General features: G+C 47.4%; 1 protein-coding gene and 1 long non-coding RNA gene across 2 annotated transcripts; both read left to right on the top strand.

Annotated features, from left to right (window-relative positions):
• Window positions 1–1,690: 1,690 nt before the first annotated feature.
• LOC123385750 lies at window positions 1,691–12,383 on the top strand. Its single transcript, XM_045058672.1, has 4 exons — window positions 1,691–1,766; window positions 3,850–3,939; window positions 10,956–11,565; window positions 11,991–12,383. Exons 1-4 carry the CDS (start codon window positions 1,691–1,693, stop codon window positions 12,076–12,078), a joined length of 864 nt encoding a protein of 287 aa, XP_044914607.1. The 3' UTR covers window positions 12,079–12,383.
• An 83-nt stretch (window positions 12,384–12,466) lies between these two features.
• Window positions 12,467–15,766, top strand: LOC123384179. The gene is made up of 3 exons (XR_006594910.1): window positions 12,467–12,846; window positions 13,083–13,276; window positions 14,042–15,766. It is a non-coding gene; the product is annotated as an uncharacterized LOC123384179 (long non-coding RNA).
• The last annotated feature ends 4,514 nt before the right edge of the window (window positions 15,767–20,280 follow it).

The following is a 20,280-nucleotide window of genomic DNA, read 5'->3' as shown; positions in this document are numbered from 1 at the left end:
AAGGCACAAGAACAGAGAGGAAGCATTCTAAATCCTCACCAGGAACAAACCCGAGTCCCCTGGTCCAGGCGGCCCGCCCCTTCAGCCCTTTGCTGGGGGCTGGGGCTGGCGTCAGCCTGCCAGGGTCTCCCCTGCAATTCAAGGTACAGGCAGTCACACATTTTACCATTTACTGAGCGCCAGCTGCAGACGAGGCGCCACCGGGAGCCTGCCGGCCCTTCCTCACATCACCGCTCTGCCACAGATGTCAGCTTCCTTTTACGAAGGGGGAAACCGAAGCTCTGAGAAATGAACTGCCCCCAAACCACCCTTAGTAAACGCTCGAACCGAGATTCGGAACCTTGGCTATCAGACCAGAGTCCTCGCCTTTTCTGATGCGCCCTGCAGCCTGTTTCCACTTCAGATGGCTCTTTGCATGCAACCTACCATAACTTACGATTTATATGCCAGTTTCTATTTTCTTTGAGGTCTTATTTTAGATTTTCTTTTTTTTTCTCCTGGCACTTTTTGGTTTCTGCTTCGAGAGTTTAATGCCTTTATCGCTGTGGACCTCAAACAACAAAGAACCAAATAACAGTAATGCCTTTTGCTCATCCTCTGTGAATGACCATACTTCCCTCTTTCTCTTGAAGACTGGGTCACTTCCAAGATTTTGTTTCATGATTTCGTTTGGAATTCGGGGTTGGGGGGGTTCAGGCCACTGCCTGGATTTAAATTTATCATCTTAGAGAATTCGTAGTATAATGAAGGGGCTTAGGCTTGGGACTCAGAAGACCTAGGCTTTCATGTGGGCCCTCCCACAAACTTGCTGTGTGACCTTGGGAAAATGATTTAACGTCTCTGAGTCTCACTTTTTTTTTCAACTATAAAATAGGAGGCCTGGACGTATTAATCTACAAGTACCCTCCTAGCAATCTGATGAAGACACTAAGTCTGAAATTAATTCCATGAAATATTTAAAATAGTCTGCAAATAAGTAGCAACTGCCGCTTTGCAGGGACGACACTGGCAAGAGCTCCTCTGTGTGGAATAACAGCTCACAGCTGACTTTAGCTATGTTCCAAGAGGACAGAGAAGGGGGTAGGGCCGTGTCACCTGAGTCTTGATATAAAAGTTAATTAAAAATGCATGCCCAGGCTGAAGGAGGACACCTAGTGAATTAGTGATGGCCCTCGGATGTCTACATTTCAGGGGTGACAGCATGGGTACAGGAGGCACGAGGTAGGACCCGGAGTGAGACCCCACCAAGGAACTGTGTAACTGAGCGCCTGGCTCAGGAGGCCTTCCTCACCCGGTTTTGGGTGTAGCCACGGTGCAGAAGGAGCCTGCCTCTGAGTATTAGGTTAACATGATTCATTTAGCAGGAGCAGGAGGCAAACTCTGTGCCTCCCACACCACCAGGGCACACATCTCGTCTCGCAGCCTGCTGGCTACAGAGAAAATACCAACCCTGCTGTCAAAAAGGGGAGCCTCGCAGCAGGAGCAGGAACCCTACAGAGATGACAGAGTAGTCGGACCCCCCCCCCACCCCTGCCAGGAGCCCACGACCTCTGGAAGCAGGGGAGGAGTTTGTAAAGTGGGCACACACACAAACACACACCCCTTGCTACCTGTCCCTGGCACTCCTAGGCCCTAGCACAGCTACTGGCAAAATGATTCTTCCGTTCTGAGTCCTTAGAGGGAGTCTCCAATGGATCCTTCACAGTCCAAGAAGTTGAAACCCACCAGAGCTGGAGGGAACCCACCTACTTTCCGGAGTAAAGGTGGTAGGGGGGGCGGTTCAAGAAACCCTCCAGGGAGTAATCAGAGAAAGGAGCGTCTTCCTCTTTCTGTTGTGCTGTGGGCCCCGGACTGTGAGCCCCACCTGGAGGGAGAAGACCCAGAGGGTGTTGGGAAATTACCCAGGCCCTCCCTGGCCCCTGGAGTCCTGGACAAATCCACAGGCCCTGGTCATATGCACAGGGAAAGTCAGTCCCAAGCAGTGGCTGCGAGGAGACAGTTCAGAGAATGATTTCGCCAGAGGAAAGCAGGGAGAGGAACGGCCCCGGGCTGACAAGGTATCTGGAAGACACCAGGCCAGTCACCCAGGCTGGGAGGTGGAGAACCTGGAACTCGAGATCACTGAGCATTTTAGGGTCATCAGCCACCAGGGAGTTAACGCTTGGAGGGTGGATAAGTCTGTACAGAGTGAGTAGATGAATAACAAAAAGCCTCATCCTAAAACATCCTTTGTTGAGATGCTAGGTTTTCTCTGCCAGGTCACTTTCCAGTTTTTAGGAAGGGCAATGGTGATGATTATCACATATAAACTTTGCAACAACTTTAAAGTCTCAGTTAAAAGAACAGCCAGCAGGCATTCCTCGGCACCTTCCAAGCTTTGACAGATATGCTGGGAAGCTTCCCTGACTCCCCCAGGCCCAAAGGGGGCTTCCTTCATCCACTCAACACATACGTCTTTGATTTCAAGCCTTCATGTGCTCAGTTTATCCTTGTATCGCAAGTGCCAGAACAGTCTCTGGGGCACATGGAAGGGAGTCGATAACTGTTTTATGAATGAATTAATGATTTAATCATCAATCTTTCTACTAAACACTCAAACCCTTTTTAAAAACCATTTCCAGGAGCCTGGGTGCTCCGTTGGTTACGTGTCCAACTTCAGCTCAGGTCGTGATCTCAGACTTCATGGGTTTGAACCCTGCTTCAGGCTCTGTGCTGACAGCTCAGAGCCTGGAGCCTGCTTCAGATTCTGTCTCTCTCTCTCTCTGTCTCTCTGCACCTCCCCCACTTGGGTGCGCGTGTGCTCTCACTCTCTCTCTCTCTTAAAATAAACATTACCAAAAAATTAAAAAAAAAAAATTTCTCTATCCAAAGAGCCTATACCAGTGCCTGTCATACAACGGTTGCTGAATAGGTGTTTCTGAATGAGGTAAAATTATCCAAAGCCAACAGCAGGCAATGTTTGCTCTCTGGCTGCCGGGGGAACAGTTTGCTCCCACCCAACACTCCCCACACCTCCCCTCATTCCTCACCTAAAGGTGAGGTGAATTTCTGAGTTGTTTTCTAGACAAGCAATATAGTCACTTATTTCTCTTCTAAAGACATGTGTGCAAATTATTTCTCTTCTAAAGACATGTGTGCAAATTATTTCTTTTAGGCAAGTGTCTATCCCCTCCAACAGCAGAGAAATAAACACAGGACATAGTAAGGATACAGAATAAAGGAGGAGAATATGTCTACCTGCTTTAGTTAATTTGAAGTGCTGATTTCCTAAGCAACTGTGTGCTTGCAGAATTATAACTGAGGGTGTCCAGACCTCCCAGGCTTTATTTGGTGGATGCTATCAACCGCCTCCATTGATCCCCTCGGCAGCACGGGCTGAGCAGGACAGCACCTTCACCACCAAATCCGCATAATAAACATAATTACTACTATCAGGGTGAGTGACAGAAACCCTGTCATTAAAACTGTTGTGTAATCTTCCTTTTTTGTTTTCGCCTATGGTAAATTAAGACCATTTTCCTCCCCTCTTGAAAGGATTCAGCTGTCCTTCTCTTTCTCTCCCCCCACTCCCATTCCCCATCCCCTGATATTCCAGCCTTCTGCCCGCCCCCCCCCCACTTTGCTTCTCCCTCCCATTCCCACATCCACCAACCATTGACTCACCTCCCCACTATTCCTCTCTGGGATCTGACCAGAAGCCTCCCCTTTTCCCCTTTAATTTAGAGTCGCCGCATCCTCTCCTTTAGTTAGGACACCGGGAGCCATGACCCACCAACGCCCACCCCAGAGGACTACCCAGGCCTCGCTTCTTGGAATTTGCTTTGAAGGAAGCGTTTCTGCCACGTGCAGGCTTCCGAGGGGAGACCTGTACGTCGCCCAGGATTGCGGGCTGTGGTTTCGGTGGCACGGGAATGAAGCGGTCTCGTTTAGAACCGATTGGTGAGGCATGTGGCCGAAGGTTAGCCTTCTGCTGCAAGTTAATGGCCAGCTCTGAAAAGCAAGGAGTCTGAAGCAGAAACTAGCAAGCCCACGTGTCAACAAAAAAAACTAAACCCGATTATAACATAACCATTTGTATTCATTTCCTAGGGCTGCAATTACCGCAAATTAACCACAAATGGCAGGGCTTAAAACAACAGCAATCCATTCTGTGGGAGGTCTGGAGGCTACGCGTCCAAAGTCAAGGTGTCCGTGGCTGTTGTAGCTCCCGAGGGCAAGATACCTCCTTGCCTCTTCTCCACTTCTCTGGCTCCGGGCAATCCTGGTGTTCCCTGGCTTGTACTGTGTCACTCCAACCTCTGCCCCCTTCTTCACATGGCCCCCTTCCCACTGTGTCTCTGTGGGTCCCCCCTTCTTTTAAGCACACCATTCACTGGGTGTAGGATCCACTTTCATCCAGTGTCATCTCATCATAACTAATTACGCCTGCAAAGACTATTTCCAAATCTGAGGTTCCAAGCCGACATGAATTGGGGTGGGAGGGTGGGTGAATTTGCGACTCAACCCAGTATACTATTCAAAAGACTTAGGAAGAGGGGCACCTAGGTGGCTTGGTGGCTTGAGCATCCAACTTCATTCAGCTCAGGTCATGATCTCACGGTTTGTGAGTTCGGGCCTCACAGGGGGCTCACTGCTGACAGCACGGAGCCTGCTTCGGATCCTCTGTTCCCTCCCTCTCTGCCCCTCCCCTGCTCAGGACTTCTCTCTCAAAAAATAAATAAACATTAATTTTTTTTTTAAAGACATAGGAAGATAGGTTTTAAAAATACATTTTCTCCATGGGGCACCGGGGTGGCTCAGTCGGTTAAATGTCTGACCTCAGCTCAGGTCATGATCTCACAGTTTGTGAGCCCAAGCTCTGCATCGGGCTCTGTGCTGACGGCTCAGAGCCTGGAGCCTGCTTCGGATTCTGTGTCCCCCTCTCTCTCTGCCCCTCCCCAGCTCACATTCTATCTCTCCCTTAAAAATAAATAAACTTTAAAAAAAAGGTTTTAAAAAATACATTTTCTCTGGAGTTCATATTCTCTTGCATATCTTTCAAATATCATCTAGAGAAGGGAAGCCACGAAGGGATATATTTCAGGGGGTGTTTTGAGGGGGAGTTAATCCCAAAGAGTTCCCACAAAGCTAATTTAAATTTAGGGGCCTGGAGGCACCTGGGTGGCTCAGTCAGTTAAGTGTCTGACTTCGGCTCAGGTCATGATCTCACGGTTCGCGGGTTCGAGCCCCACGTCGGGCTCTGTGCTGACGGCTCAGAACCTGGAGCCTGCCTCGGATTCTGTGTCTCCCTCTCTCTCTGTTCCTCCCCTGCCCTCACTCTGTCTCTCTCTCACTCTCTCAAAAATAAATAAAGATTAAAAAAAAATTTTTTTTAACAAAAAACAATTTAGGGGCCTGAAAAAAATCTCAAAACAATCCTCCTTAATGTTTTTTCAGCTCAGCTTACACATCTTCTCGCTGGAAAAGGGCCTTTCCTTCTGTGCCCCACCTCCCCCACTCCCCCTAGGGGTGGCCTTAAGGAGCTCATCCACCCGAGTAGAGGGGGACACACTGTAAGAAGATCGAAAACATCAAGGGATGGCACAGCAGAGGAAAGATCCCTCAAAGCTTGCAAAACTTCATTTTAGAGTGAACTGAAACTTATTTGTATAAGCTTTTCTTTAAGTCAAAAATATTCAGTAACTACAACTTAAGGTTGCCTTCCTATTTAAATCTGGAGTTCCTATGTCCATACAATCACAGTGAGAGAAAACAGTCAATGATCAAGATATTTCAGGTCCAAAATCTGATTTCAAAAACAAAAACATAAAGATAAACAAAACCTTTTTTTTTTTTTTAAAGTAGTGGTTTCAACCAGAAGTGATTTTCCCTTCCCCCACCCCCTAGGACATTTGGCCATATCTGGAGACATTTTTGATCGTCAGGACTAGGAAGGGTGGGTGCTCCTGGCATTTAGAGATCAGGGGTGCTGCTAAACATCCTGCAGTGTACAGGATCCTTCACAACAAAGAATGATCTGGCCCAAAGCATCAATAGTGCCAAGACTGAGAGGCTACTACCTAGCTTGTAGAAAATCTTTCTAAAACCACGCTTCGATCATGCCTCTCTCCTGATCAAATGGCTGTACATGCATGATCTTTGAGAATTCAAGTCCCTTTGCCTTCCAGAAGTTTCCTGAGGTTGCCTTTCCAGCCTTTTCTCTCACTCCTCCCATCAGGAACCCTTCTCACCCACCATCTTGGGTCGGCACAGTCCTGGCTCAAGCCCCTCACAGCTCACCCTACTTTGCAAATGTTTCCCCTCTCGCAGACTCGAACTTTACCTGTCCTGCAAGGATCGGCTCAAGTTCCACCCTTTCCAGAAAACTCTCTGGGACCAGCCTTGTCCAGTCAGTCGCATCTTGCATCATGTCCCCTCACTCAAAACACTCCGGCCACACCAGACACACTAACACACAAGCTCTTTGCCACCTCCCTGCTCCTGGCTTCCCATGTGGCTGACTTCTCATCCTTCAGGATTCAACCATCACTTCAGAAAGGCCCTCACTGACCCTCCTATTCACTGCCCAAGCTCTCCATCACATCTCTATTTAGTTCCTTCAGTATTTATCACTCTATAGTATCCTGTCTGTTCACAGGCTTGCTTTCTTCTTTCCTGCCTTTTCCTCACACTAGAATATATGCTCTGAGGCAAGAACCTCAGAACCCTGCTTGTTCATCAATGTGTCCCAGTACCGTGGGTCTGATTCAAAGTAGGGGTTCACTAAATAGTCGTTGAACGAATGAACAAATGAGTGAATGCCCTCATTCATAAGCAGATGTTCTGTCACTGAACTCGTGAACATACATCTCTGTCGTTCTCAATATCACAGCTGCCCCACCCCATAGGCCAGCTTGGTGCAGTGGGTACCTAGTAGTTACACATCGAGTGAATAAGTGCCTGCCACAAATTTAATATCTCCAGAGCTTACATTCTACTGTTTCTAGATTTAGACTCCACAGCAGACGTGCTTTATAGTTAATTCCAAATGGTTGATGGTGGAAGCAGGAAGCAGCATTCTGACAGATTGGGTAAATTATCTGGTAGGCGCTGCATTCTGATGACTTCAAAACAGCTACTTAGGGTTTATGGCACTCATATGGCTTATTATCACTGGGCTTTATATTCTTGCCAGGGAGAGATGTGCAGTGGTCTGTTTATCAAAATCTATAGTTTGCCGTGCAAAGACCTGGCAGACAGCCGAATGATTTTCCTCCCGGGGCAGTTACTTCTTCCCGGGGCCAGTTGCAAAGGATAATCATCATCGCATTCACAAGGCAATTTCTTCCGCTCACCTGTGACAGAAATGCCGTTTCCTGATACATCTCTTCCTTCTTTTTCACGGTTGTGGAATTTTTAGGTGGGACACGGCCACCCAGTTCAAGACCACATTTCCCAGACTCCTTTGGACTGAGGTACGTCCACAGACAAAGTTCTGGCCAATGGGATAAGAATGGAGAGTACCCGTGCACCTTCCTCGTGGTAAGCTTGAAAGTTGAGCTCCTTCCCCTTCTTTTCCTCTTCTGGCTGAAATGTGGATGTGGTAGTCCGAATGAGGGCGAAGTCCAAAGACGGCAGAACAATGAGGAAAAGGCAATTGGATCAATGACATCATAGCTGCTGTGCAGACCTGTATTGCTTAAGCTCAGAATTTTATTTAATTGACTGTTATTGGGGGTATGGTTCCACAAGACGGTCTGACAGCCTCACCCCTTCCTAACTTCCCCACTAACACCCCTGTTTCTTCAAACCGAGGTAAAGGGCAGGGGAGGGGGCATGCCCACATCGTTCAGTAAGATCAGCAGAAATGCTAACCTGGAGCCAGTACCTCCTGGGATGTGTTTTCCTCAGCTTCCTCTGCCACCCAAGCTTCTCTTTTACTGCCTATCCTTGGCCTGCTCCTAGCCCCTTCCAACCCTGAGCTTGCCCATGGGCACTGATCAGGTGGCACAACATAATCTGAATAAAGGATATTTTGAGAGACCCCGAACAGGCTTATCTCCTGCCAGCAGTGCTTTTTGCATTCCCAGATAGACTCACCGGGTTCCCTTTCCTCAGCTTTCCCTGAGGTTTCCTGTACTGCAGGACAGTTCCTTCAGCCTCTGGATGCCTCCAGAACTGGTGATCTGAGCCTGTCACTGCGGATTGTTTTCAGGTTATCAGAAACACCTCAAAAATTAAGACTATTTACGGAATATCAAAGGGCTTTCAAATGGTCTCCATTTACCTTTCCTCATTTACCATGTGTTGAAAATAGACGACTGTAGTGTCCGTAAGTGTTCTAAATGGAAGCAGCCAAGGAAGAAGGTGGGGCGAGTCAACATAGTCACACAACAAATGTATATTGAGCACCTGCTCAGGTGCCGTCCCGGGCACTGAAGATACGTCTGCAAGCAAGACTGATAAGGAGCAGCCTCATGGAGCTCCCATTTTAGTGGGGAAGACAAACAAGGAAGAAGAGGCACAAGGAAGGAGAGAGAGAGAAGAAGGGGAGGGAGAAGGGAGAGAAGAGAAATTAAACAATTTTGTATTGTGATGAAAGCACCATGAGGAAAACACAACAGGAAATGGGTCAGGCAGGCCTCTTCCAGGAGATTCTGAGCTGAGGCCTGAATGACACCAAGCCAGTGGTGGGGATGATGATCTAGGGAAGGGTTCTGGAAGACAGAACGGCAGGTGCCAGCGCCCTGGGGCAGGAACACCTGAGTGTGTTGAGGAGCCAAGAGAAGACAAGACCACCGTGACTACCGTGAAGTGAATGAGGAAGATAAAGGCATGAGATGGACTTAGCTCGAGGTCCTTCCAGCCCCATGAAAGTTCACACGTGGAGTTGGAAAGGTGTGCCTGGAGTTCAGGAAAAGAGATGAGAAGCTTCCCTTTATTTTATTTTATTATTTTTTTTTAATTTTTTTAAAATATTTATTTATTTTTGAGACAGAGAGAGACAGAACATGAACGGGGGAGGGTCAGAGAGAGAGGGAGACAGAATCCAAAACAGGCTCCAGGCTCTGAGCTGTCAGCACAGAGCCCAACGCGGGGCTCAAACTCACGGACCGTGAGATCATGACCTGAGCCGAAGTCGGACGCTCAACCGACTGAGCCACCCAGGCACCCTGAGAAGCTTCCCTTTAACTAGTGTCCTTCCTGAGAAGAGTGGAGCTTCAGAAATCTCTGGAAATCTGGCTTCAGTTGAATCGAGTCAATGTCTTCTAGAGAACATTCTGCCTGTGTTCACATTTGCACATCTGGTGCCTATGGTCATGATGGTTAAGTATTGATAACTGATAGCATCGCTTGGCTTTGGTGTTGAATGTATCCTCTCCCGCCGTCTCTAAAATATGTACCTTCTAGCACAAGCTGAAAGTAAAGCTGCTTCTGCTAAGCCTGAGTACTTAATAGAACAATTCATTCTGAAACCAGAGCCTAGACTCTAAAACAAAAGATTCTTGCCTTGAAATCCTTTCTTTCCTGCATTTATTCCTGACATTACAGCCCAGATGGCCCAATCTCAGCCTTGACTGACCCAAAACAGAGGTTCTGATTGGATCCCTGGGATGACTGAAATGAGTTCATGGGAGTCACTTTCTATATCTGGGCCTCATTTTTATCGTTGAAATGAATACAAATACCTTAGAGACTAATGCTAGTTAATTGGCAAGTAGACTCTAGAATCTTTTTTTTTTTTTTTTTGGTAAATCATGATGACTTCTGCCTCTCTCTGTGGCATACCTCCCATTCTCTATAATTTCACCAAAATTACTGCTCGTTGTTCTGTGGTTAGTTATTTATTCATTGCCTGGGCAGCCAAAGGGGACACCGTGATGGACACGATGGCCATAGATCCTGCCTTCAAGATGCTAAGGCTAGTGGGGAACACAGATACTGAGCAAGCAATTTCTTAAGTAAGTGCCATGCAAGAGAAAGTCAGGTCCCTTTGGAAACAGCCATCTACGATGTCCAGGCCTGCGCTTACAGAACTCGATTCTCCTTGAAGGTCTCATCCACTTTAAGAAATTTGGTTCTATCCTTTGAAGATTGTGTTGCTTCGTGATGAATTGAAGGAAATATAGGAGCACCTAGTTTTTCTTACTATCACACTGTCTCTGGAACCATGGGCCTGCCCACCTTTCTCTAAATATACTTCTAAACGATGTGACAAAAAGTGATGTGGTGTGGTGGAAAGACCCAGCATTTGGCCCAAGATGATCTGGGCTCAAATCCCAGCTTTGCCTCTGAGAAGTCCCCACACACTCTGAGGATAATAACTACCCCACCCCCAGCCCCACCCCCACCCCCACAGGATTACTGTGAGCATCCATGTGATCATTTACATGAAAATGCTTTGCAAATGACAGAGTATTATTCTCATGTCAGCTGCTATTTCACGAGTCTTAGCGTATTCTGGACTTCAGTTTTTCTGACACTAATATACAGATTCCTGCTATTCTTTTGTGACACCCTTCATGTCGTGCCCCTCCTTCCATCTTTTGTTTGTGTTCATTTAAAATCAGAGCTATGGCGGCTTTCCCTCTACACCACATTGCCTGCTTCTGCCTTTTCTTTCTTGGGATCTTTGGTAACGGTACAGATAGGATGCTATTTAAAGGTTCATAACCTTCCCAGGTCCTTTCCGTCATCCACAAATCCAAACCCCAGACATCCCCTTTTCCTTTCCATCTACCAGCTTGGAAAATCAGAAAACTCCTTTTAACCCACATCAAAATTATCTCTCTTGGCCTGATGCCAACTAAGGATTAGCACAGCCCTCAGCTTTTCCATGAAATCTATCCTGTTTGGTGGTGGTCCCGGAAGAACTACATGGAAGCCATGAGGACCAGAATTTCCTCAAGAGTCTGATAAGGCGGCTCAGACAACCTAGCAGCGGTTTATCTGGGGACTCCTCTCACACCCTGAAGCTGTGTTAGGCCTCCAAGACACCCATCCCAGCAGACCTCATCGAACCCGGAAGCTGGGCCTCTGTTTGCCGACCCGCCACTCTAGAACTTGGCCTCGGCCTCCCAGGCAGCTCAAGGCAGGATGGGGGCAAGGTGGGAGCCAACTCCTACCTGATGTAGGAGGCAGGCCACTTCTCCCAGCACCCTCCAGAGGCAGCTCAGGCGTGAGCTTCCCTTTTTCGTCCAGACAGGCCAGCACTGACCCTGGTGGCCACCAGCCAGCAGCATTATCACCTTCTCTGCTCCTGACAATCACAGGGGGCTTTGCACTGGGTCGCCTGGCATCAAAGCAAGAGTGTCATAATCCTCCACTCGGGAAGTCCCAACGGTTGCCGGGTAACACGATAGGCAGAGACCGGGGAGAGTTTCGGAAGGCAAGCAAAGAGAGGCTGTGGATTAATCCGGAGTTTGACACAGACACGAGAAAACTCAAGAGAGGAAAAGCCCACAGAGAGGAAATTGACATCACTTTTTCCCACTTCAGTGGAAGAGATCTCTGGGTGATTGCAACTCAGACCCAACTTCTTCACTGGAAGTGTCTTGCTGCCAATGACAGTGAACATGGAAGCTAGTAAGATGGGTGACAAAACTTCGGGTTGTTACCAGGAGGGAAGGGGGCAGCCTGGCGATGCCGGCATGAACACTGCTACGGAAACAGCCCTTTCTGTGCTGTGGGCACCTCGGCTGGGGTCCTCATCCCAGCATCCACAGCCTGCCTCCCTGCCTGAGCCGTGTGGTCCCGGGAAACACACACAAAGAAACATACACAAAGGGCAGCCCATTAAAAGGATGCAACTCTAGAGCAAAGAACCAAAGCATGGAGGGGCTGTGGCCACACATGGGCTCTCAGCCTCTGACCTCTGCTTTACCAGGGGACAGCACCTTTCTCTGGGGTGACTTATGAGCAATCCCGGGGGGAGCGTGCGTGTGTTTTCAAACAAAGACACTGGAGCTCTTTGGTCACTGCTCAGGACCCAGTCTTCTTTCTTTTTTCAGCCTTCTTAAATCAATCTACCCATCTTCCATAGTCATTACCAAATGTCACCGAATCCTCTGTGGCCAGAAACAACTACTGTTTGCTTGAAACACCGCTTCGTTTATATGCTGGAATATGACACATCTTAGAAACGGCAAATCAAGAAGCATTCTAAAAACTAAGCACTGGCAAGAAAACAAAATGTAACTTTATATTGTCCAAAACACCAGACCGGGAAATACCATCATTTTGCACTCGCTGCAATCAGAGCCATTAATGGACCTCATCTTTCTAATTCTGAGTACACTTTTAAAATGTGTGCCCTGTAAGTTCCGGCAATTAAAGCCCGGGGTTTTTGTTGTTGTTTTGGTGATGAGTGCAGAACTGTTTAAGGATTTCTTGGAGTTGTTTAAGTGTGGCCTCATTTTCTCTTTTTCTTTCTCTCTTTTTTTTTTGGGAGGGGTCAGGGGGGTGGGGTGGGGTGGGCTATGGTAATATTGACCCATGAGGATTTACTTAAATCCTCCTTGGTTATAGGCCTCCAAAGACAAAGCCATATCCATGGCAACCACAGGCGACCCAGCAGAAGAGAGAGCACATTAGAGCCCGAGCATAATAGCTGTTTACTGATGACTAAGGTCTTGAAAGCAATACTGTACATCCCAACTCCCGGCTCAGGCAGGACTCCAGCCCGTCCTCATCCTCCAGACCCAGCAATCTATATAATCAGAGACACAGAAAGGAAGAGAAGCCCTTTGCCCAGCCCTCAAATGTTCCTCCTCCCTGGGAGGGAGGAATGTGCCCCTTCTCACAAGCCTCGAGATGATCCCGCAGGAAAGGAAATGGTGGCCAACATGAGAAGAAGGCAGAGATGGGGTGAGTCGTGGAAGTGCACCTGCTGGAGCCCTCACTGCCCTTGGGCTTCCCTGCCCACCTGGGCACCCTCTGAGGGCGGTCCCTTCAGGAACAGCCTCTTGCAGAGCCAACCCCCTGAGGTAGAGGCGCACACAGAGGCCAGTTCACACTAGACCTTAGTGCACAGCCAAGTGTCTTGTGATTGACCCTGTGACCCCCTCCTTGCACCAGCGTGCCTAATCCTATGTCTTTTTCAGGTGCCAATAAGATCTGGTAGGCACACCAACTTGAGTAAAGAAAGGGCTGTGCAGTCCAAGTATTTCCCCCGTTTCTGACGCAGGAGCACAAAACAAGAACCCTCACTGCTCTCGTCCAGCTCCTGCACAAGAACATTCGCACCTCAGGCTCAGCAAGAGCTCCCAGGCAGCTAGTCCCACTATTCCTCAGAAAAGTGAGTTCATCAGAAAAAACACCAGAATAGAAAGAACTCTGACTCAAAGTGCTTTCATTTAAACACAAAACACACCAGAGCCCTCCATGGGAAGATTTCAGTTGTCAGGATCTGGGAAGAGTGGGGAGCAGCACGGGGGGGGGGGCACCAATCAAAGGTGCCCCTATTCCACAGGGTCTCCCAGCACATGAGAAAGCCCACCCCGATGGCACTGAAATTGCAGGAAGCTTCTACCAAGGAGAAGAGGGGACAGAGCAGGTGCTTCCTTGGTAGCAGCTTGGGATTTTTATCTGTTTTCTATGTTGGGCTTCTACATACACATTTATTTGAATTTTTAAAAAGTTCCAGCAGTGGGGAGCCTGGGTGGCTCAGTCAGTTAAGCGTCTGACTCTTGCTTCCGGCTCAAGTCACGATTCCACAGCTCATGGGTTCCAGCCCTGCATCAGGCTCTGCGCTGCCTGCTTGAGGTCCTTTCTCTCCTTCTCTCTCTGCCCCTCCCCTACTCAGGCTCTCTCACTCTCTACATAAATAAACATTTAGATAGATAGATAGATAGATAGATAGATAGATAGATAGATAGTTAGTTCCAGCAGTTAAAACAGTTGGAAAATCATAGCTTTAGAGAGAGGAGAAGGGGGTGGAGATCAGGAGGAGAGAGAGGGAAGGCTAAGACTCTTGGAGTGCCTCCTGGGCACCTTCCGTGTTTATTCATTCATCCTCACATTGACCTTCTCACACAGGCATTGTGTTTTTACTGCTTTTTAGATGAAGAAGTCGGATTTGAAGAAAATACAGAATTTCCCCTAAGGTTACACATTGGCAGATCTCTTCCAAGTCCTCTGTCAAAATTGAAGCTGTGCTCCCTCCCACCCACCTACCCCAGGCTATTTGATTCACTCCAGCTTTATTTCTCTATAAAACTGGTAGCTGTTTGCCTATTATTACAGATGACAAAAGAAAGGTTACACAGTCTGGGACAGCTTTGCCAAGAAATTCAAAATATTTGCAGACCCACTAAAGTCCCAGCAGGCCCCAAGTGGAAGCAATCACTGTGACCAAACCTTTGATGCCAGATCTAAAGTCTGAAAGCTCCGTGCTGAAAAGTGGGGCCCTGTTTCTTGTCACGAGTGCCCCAGGGACTCTTTGTTTTAGATCCCAGTGATCTGAAGATGTTTAGGCTGCTCCATTTTTGCCATCACAGAGAGAGAACTTCGTAGAATTGCTAGGAAATAGAGCCAGCTCTCTATGTCCGGGGAATTTTCCACAGTGTCCTTGCCAGAAAGGGAGCCTGAGCTCGAGTTACAGGGTGAAGCAAAAAGGATTTGCCAAGGGCTCCATTCAGAGCTGTGTGCTGGGCAACCACTCACTGTGTGGGACCAGCTTTTGTGCTCCAAAAGCCTCGTGCAAGTAGCCAAGGCTCCCTGACCAGAAATGCTAGCTTTTTCCAAGTTTAGACTGGTTGAGAATTTTGCCAAAAAAAAAAAAAGTCTGGTCTAGCTACAGCATCCAGGGCAGGCAGAAACCGTGAAGCAACATTGTCCCGCGGGCAATGCCTTCTGCTCAGCATCTGGTCACTGAGGTCATTTTCCTCGCCAGTGGCTTGTGGCCCAAGCAGAAGCTGGCGAACGAATCCACGACATGAACTTAAGAAACAGTCTTTCGTTGGCTGCACACTTGATCCCTCAGAACACCCCCGAGAGTCGTTATACTTGTTTGACCCGACTCGGCACTGGGCGTTGGGCAAGTCAGTGGGTAAGGAAAGGAACAGAGGACCTCGAGTGTCCACAGTGGAATTCAGCTTCAATGCCAGGGACAGGCATCGACACCTCGTCCTCTAACAGTAAACAACAAAACAAAACATAACCCCACACAACCAACTCAACTGCCACCCCTCCTCCCCAACCACACCTCACCCTGAAAATGTTCAAGGAAATACAAGTGTTGCTTCCTCTGTCTCCTGGTGGAAGAGTGGAACCCTAGGTTTTCTCTTCCAGTGTCTCCGTATGCTCTCCACCCTCTACTTCCAAGCCCATTACCCTCCACCCACCAGCATCTACCTTGACCTCTTGGTCACACACCTGAGGACGGCAGCAAAGTTGTAATTGGTACCTTGAATCTACATAATCCCCTGGCTCCTTCTGTTGACCCTCGTCACTTAACTTCTTGTAACTTTTTGTTTTGAAATAGTTACAGACTCACAAGGAGTGGCAAAACATTTAAATTTTAACAGTAATTTACCTGAGGGAAGAGCTGTAGCCTTGTTCACTATGTCTCCCTTCCCTAGAAGTCTCTTGACCCTGTGGTGGATACAACCTGAGGAAAGGATTCGTTGGATAGGAGACTGGAAATGTATGAACTCTTGGGGTCTAACTTTCTTGGAAGAAGGGTGATTATCTATGTATATATGTATATGTATGTAGCTGTATTTATATCATGCCCTCAGAAGATCATGTTTATTTTTTTTAACGTTTATTGATTTTTGAGACAGAGACAGAGCATGAACGGGGGAGGGGCAGAGAGAGAGGGAGACACAGAATTGGAAGCAGGCTCCAGGCTCTGAGATGTCAGCCCAGAGCCCGACGCGGGGCTCGAACTCACAGACCGCGAGATCGTGACCTGAGTTGAAGTCGGACGCTTAACTGACTGAGCCACCTAGGTGCCCCATGTTTATTTTTTTTTTTAAGCTTACGTATTTATTCTGAGAGAGAGAGAGAGACAGCAAGTGGGGTAGGAGCAGAGAGAGAATCCCAGCACAGAGCCTGATGCGGGGCTCAAACTCACAAACCAAGAGATCATGACCTGAGCCGAAATCAAAAGTCCGATGCTTCACCGACTGCACCACTGAGGTGCCTCAAAGATCATGTTTAAAAGGTAGAGAGCTCTTTCTGAATATCCAAGTTTTTCACTGTCTTGTCATCACTGCGGACCCTAATATGGAATGAATTCTATTTTCCCCTTTTATTGTCTTATTTGTAATATCTGACATTGGCCTCTTTACAACTTGTGAAAGTACCAGTTGTTTCTGCTAACCCTCAAATAAGAACTCAAATTATTGTGACTCCCAATATAGAAATTCATTTTGATAAAACTCCCCAGGGCCTTCCACATCCAGCTAAGGAGTAATGGATCAAAACTCAACATGAAAACAATTTTAAAAGGAAAAAACCCGACTTTTTCATTTGTGACTGAGCACTAAGGCAAGGCAGTGCCCTGAAAAGAAGTTTCCAGATGAAGAAAATCCAATCAGATCTCAGTCAGGCACTTAAAAAGTCTCTCAACTCTGGAGGAGGGCTCTTACTGAAGGGTTACCAGATAATCTTGGTTTATTAAAAGAAGGTCACATAAGGGGCGTCTGGGTGGCTCAGTCGGTTAAGTGTCCGACTTCAGGTCATGATCTCGTGGTTTGTGAGTTCAAGCCCCGCGTCGGGCTCTGTGCTGACGACTCAGAGCCTGGAGCCTACTTCGGATTCTGTGTCTCCCCCTCCCTCTGCCCCTCCCATGCTCATGCTCTGTCTCCCTCTGTCTCTCAATAATAAAATAAAACGTTAAAAAAAAAATTTTTTTTAAAGAATGTCACGTACCACTCACCATCCTGGCATTTCCTGTGCAAGGCCTAGGGCAATCCAAGTTTTGTTTCTGGGTAAGAAGATGGACTAACCATTCCTCCCTGGGTGAGGACACAAGGGACTGGTATAGTGGGCCTGGAGCTTTGTCCCTTCGCTGCCGGCCCCACCCACCGCAGGGGTCAGCCCAGAACCCCAAATCTGAAGGGTGAGAACAGTCAGTAAAGGCTGACAGAAGGCTGGAGAGCTCTGAAATCCCCTTCTGCAGGGTTTCTGAGAGCCTATGAAAGCACCTTTCATACTACTCAACACAGATTTCCGGGTTATAGCATTTTCTAAAAACATCAGCCTTCTCCTGGTTAAGGAGGGCCTAAATTGATTTTTCTTTTTCCTAAAAGTCTTGGCGTTCCCACACCGGGAGTCGAACCCGGGCCATCTGGATTTATTTCAGGGGGAAAAGTTTGTGATTATGAAAGCAATTATATACTCACTTCAAAGAAGTTGGAAAATTAAAATAAGTGTAAAGGGAAAAAATATCACTTGTAATTCTGCCATCTAGAAATAGCCACTGTTAACTTTTTAGCATATTTCTTTCCAGTTTTTACATGTGTTTACTTACATTAACATATTAATACGTGATACAAAGTTGGACCCACACTATGCATATAGTTTGGGATTCTGCTTTCTTCTGTATCATAAAATCATCTTGACGGTAAATAACAACAGCTGTACAATATTCCATCATGTGGATATACCACTTGTTCATTCATTCTGCTATTTTTATCATTTTATCGTTTTACACATTTTTTGGTAAAATTTTTTAAATGTTTTATGTATTTTTGAGAGAGTGCAAGTAGGGGAGGGGCAGAGAGAGGAGGACAGAGGATCCAAAGGGGGCTCTGCACTGGGAGCAGTGAGCCAGATAAGAGGCTCGAACTCATGAACCATGAGATTATGACCAGAACCAAAATGAGACACTCAACTGACTGAGCTACCCAGGTGCCCCTCACATATTTTTAGTGATGGATGATGCTGTAAGGAAAAATACCCTTGCTCATAAATCTGTCCTTGTTCATAAATCTGTTTCTTTGCCCGTCTCTGATTCTTCCTTTGATGTTGATTTCTGGAAATAGAATTACCAGGTAAGGGGAAGAAACATGCTTTTGGCTCTTGAGGTATATTATATGCTAAGCGGTATTCCATGAAATTTGTACAACTCACCTTTCCGGGGTATCGCACAATTACACACACAGCACATGCAAGAAGCTATGTGCAGATGTTGAAGTGCCCAATTTACAAAATAATTAGTAGCAGAGGGTCTGTGACTCCTCACATAATGTAGCAAGATCGGAAGGGACTGGAAAATTTGCAAGACTTATAAAAAAAAAAACCTAACAAGCACCCCAGAGCCTCTGCTAGCTCATACAGTACCTTTGCACAAATTAGAAAAAGTCACACCTTCCTCAAGACGCTTTGCTGCCATCTGCCAGGAAATCGTCATAAGAAACATCAAATCTATGGGGCGCCTGGGTGGCTCAGTCGGTGAAGTATCCGACTTCGGCTCAGGTCAAAATCTCACGGTCCTTGAGTTCGAGCCCCATGTCGGGTTCTGTGCTGTCAGTCCAGAGCCCGGAGCCTGCATCGGATTCTGTGCCTCCCTCTCTCTCTGCCCCTCCCCCACTCACACTCTGTCTCTGTCTCTCAAAAAATGAATAAATGTTAAAAAAAAAAAAAAAAAAGAAAGAAAGAAAGAAACATCAAATCTATGCTGGCTGCAATGGGACCAGAGGCCCATGGAGCTCTTGAGATGTCTGTCACTGCGGGTCAGAAATACACAGCACAACCTCTACTACCTTCCTTTGCACACACTCGTCCCTCTCCCCCTTTTCCACCACCCACCGCTTGCAACAGCCAGGCACCATTCAGTGAGAAACTCCTAAGCCTCCTATTTGCCTGAAAATGACAATTGCCCCCGTAGGTGTCTCAGCTTTCACAGGTGTTCCAGCCTGGATTTCCTGCGCTCTTAGGTTGCTCCATTTAGATGTCCCGGCAGTGCCTCAAATTTGTCAGAGGAGACAAATCTCATTCTCTCTGCCCCACTTCTCTGTCTCTCTGGGGATGCTTATCATCTCGGGGTTGTCAACAAATCATCCCTTCCCTTCACACCCCACCGCTGAGCTGTTGCCAGCTTCTGATCGTTCCTCCTTTCCTTCCCTTCGTGCACCACTTTCTCTGTCTCCCTTGAATCCATTAACCCCAATCAGGACATTAACGAGCACAGGTTATGGAAAATTACTCCAGCTTCTGATAACTGTCAGGTTCACTGTTTCCACCTCCACTCAATGAACACATTTGATGCTTACAGAATCTCCTGCCTTCCTCTCCACTCCCCCGCTTCCAATCTCTCTATATTAGAGCTTAGAATGGAAAACAGCACTAGACCAAGAAGCACCCAGAGGCAAGAAATAAATGATAGGGGCCATTGCCTTTGGCAGATAGATGTGGGAACTTTATACACCGTGAGAAGACCAGGGTAGAAGGTGATGCAACCAGACCGCTGCAGATGTTGGCTGACGTACCCAAGACCCACAGTGGCAGGGGTGGGGGTGGGGTGAACTCCCCAGGTGCCAGACCTGGACAAAATCCTTACAGGCCTCCAAATGCTGCATGCAAACCTGTTTGCTTTCGAGCTTCCAGTGGAAATCCTAATGCAGGTGACATTCCTCAAACTAACCTGTGGTTCTAATGAGGCATTAGGCACACCCCAAGGGCCCACTGTTCCCATTTAAAAATCAGAACATGGGGTTGTAAGGCAGCCAGCCGAAGAGCGTGGGCCTCAGAGAAAACCTGCTATTCCTCACAGCCCCTCCAAACCCCTCTTTTTGCAACTTCCCTCCGGGAAGTCTAGTGAGAAGCTGGGAGGGAGGCCAGAACCAGAATGAGCTGCTGTCCTGAGCACTTACTGATGTTTTTGGCAAACAGTCCATGGCAATAACCAATCTTCTCTATCTCTAATGAAGAGACACTTAGGGAGAAAACATGCTACGTAGTAAAGAATCTGGACTTGCCCAGAAAGAGGTCTGGCCTTTACCCTCAGCTTCTGGGATGTAATCTATGTCATACCTGATAGGAGTGTCTTTCTTTAGGAGCAGGTGCTGGAAACACCTGATAATTTTAGCAGGGAGCTCACCCTGCCAGAAAGACCATGTGACTTAGGGTCAGGGCTCTGGATCATTTGTTATCAGTCAACCTAGAGACTGATTCAACCACGTGGGTGATCCATCAATCACACGACACAATAAAGCCCCAATAAAAACTAGGATGAACTTCTCTGATTGGCAATATTCAATGCACATTGTCACACATCGATACTGGGAGGGTAATGCATCCTGATTCCATGGAGAGAGAAGGCAATGGAAGTTTGGCATTTGGAACCCTTCC

This window comes from Felis catus, chromosome A1 (genome assembly GCF_018350175.1).
Source record: "Felis catus isolate Fca126 chromosome A1, F.catus_Fca126_mat1.0, whole genome shotgun sequence".
Lineage (NCBI taxonomy): Eukaryota > Metazoa > Chordata > Mammalia > Carnivora > Felidae > Felis > Felis catus.
The sequence above is the reverse complement of the archived record's forward strand: the minus strand, read 5'-3'. Positions and strand labels throughout refer to the sequence as shown.

Coding starts and splice junctions, on each gene's coding strand:
- LOC123385750 (XM_045058672.1), top strand. CDS start 1,691: ATGGATCCTTCACAGTCCAAGAAGTTGAAACCCACCAGAGCTGGAGGG. Junction 1,767..3,849: donor TACTTTCCGGAGTAAAGGTG/GTAGGGGGGGCG, acceptor TGCCACGTGCAG/GCTTCCGAGGGGAGACCTGT. Junction 3,940..10,955: donor GTCTCGTTTAGAACCGATTG/GTGAGGCATGTG, acceptor CACACCCTGAAG/CTGTGTTAGGCCTCCAAGAC.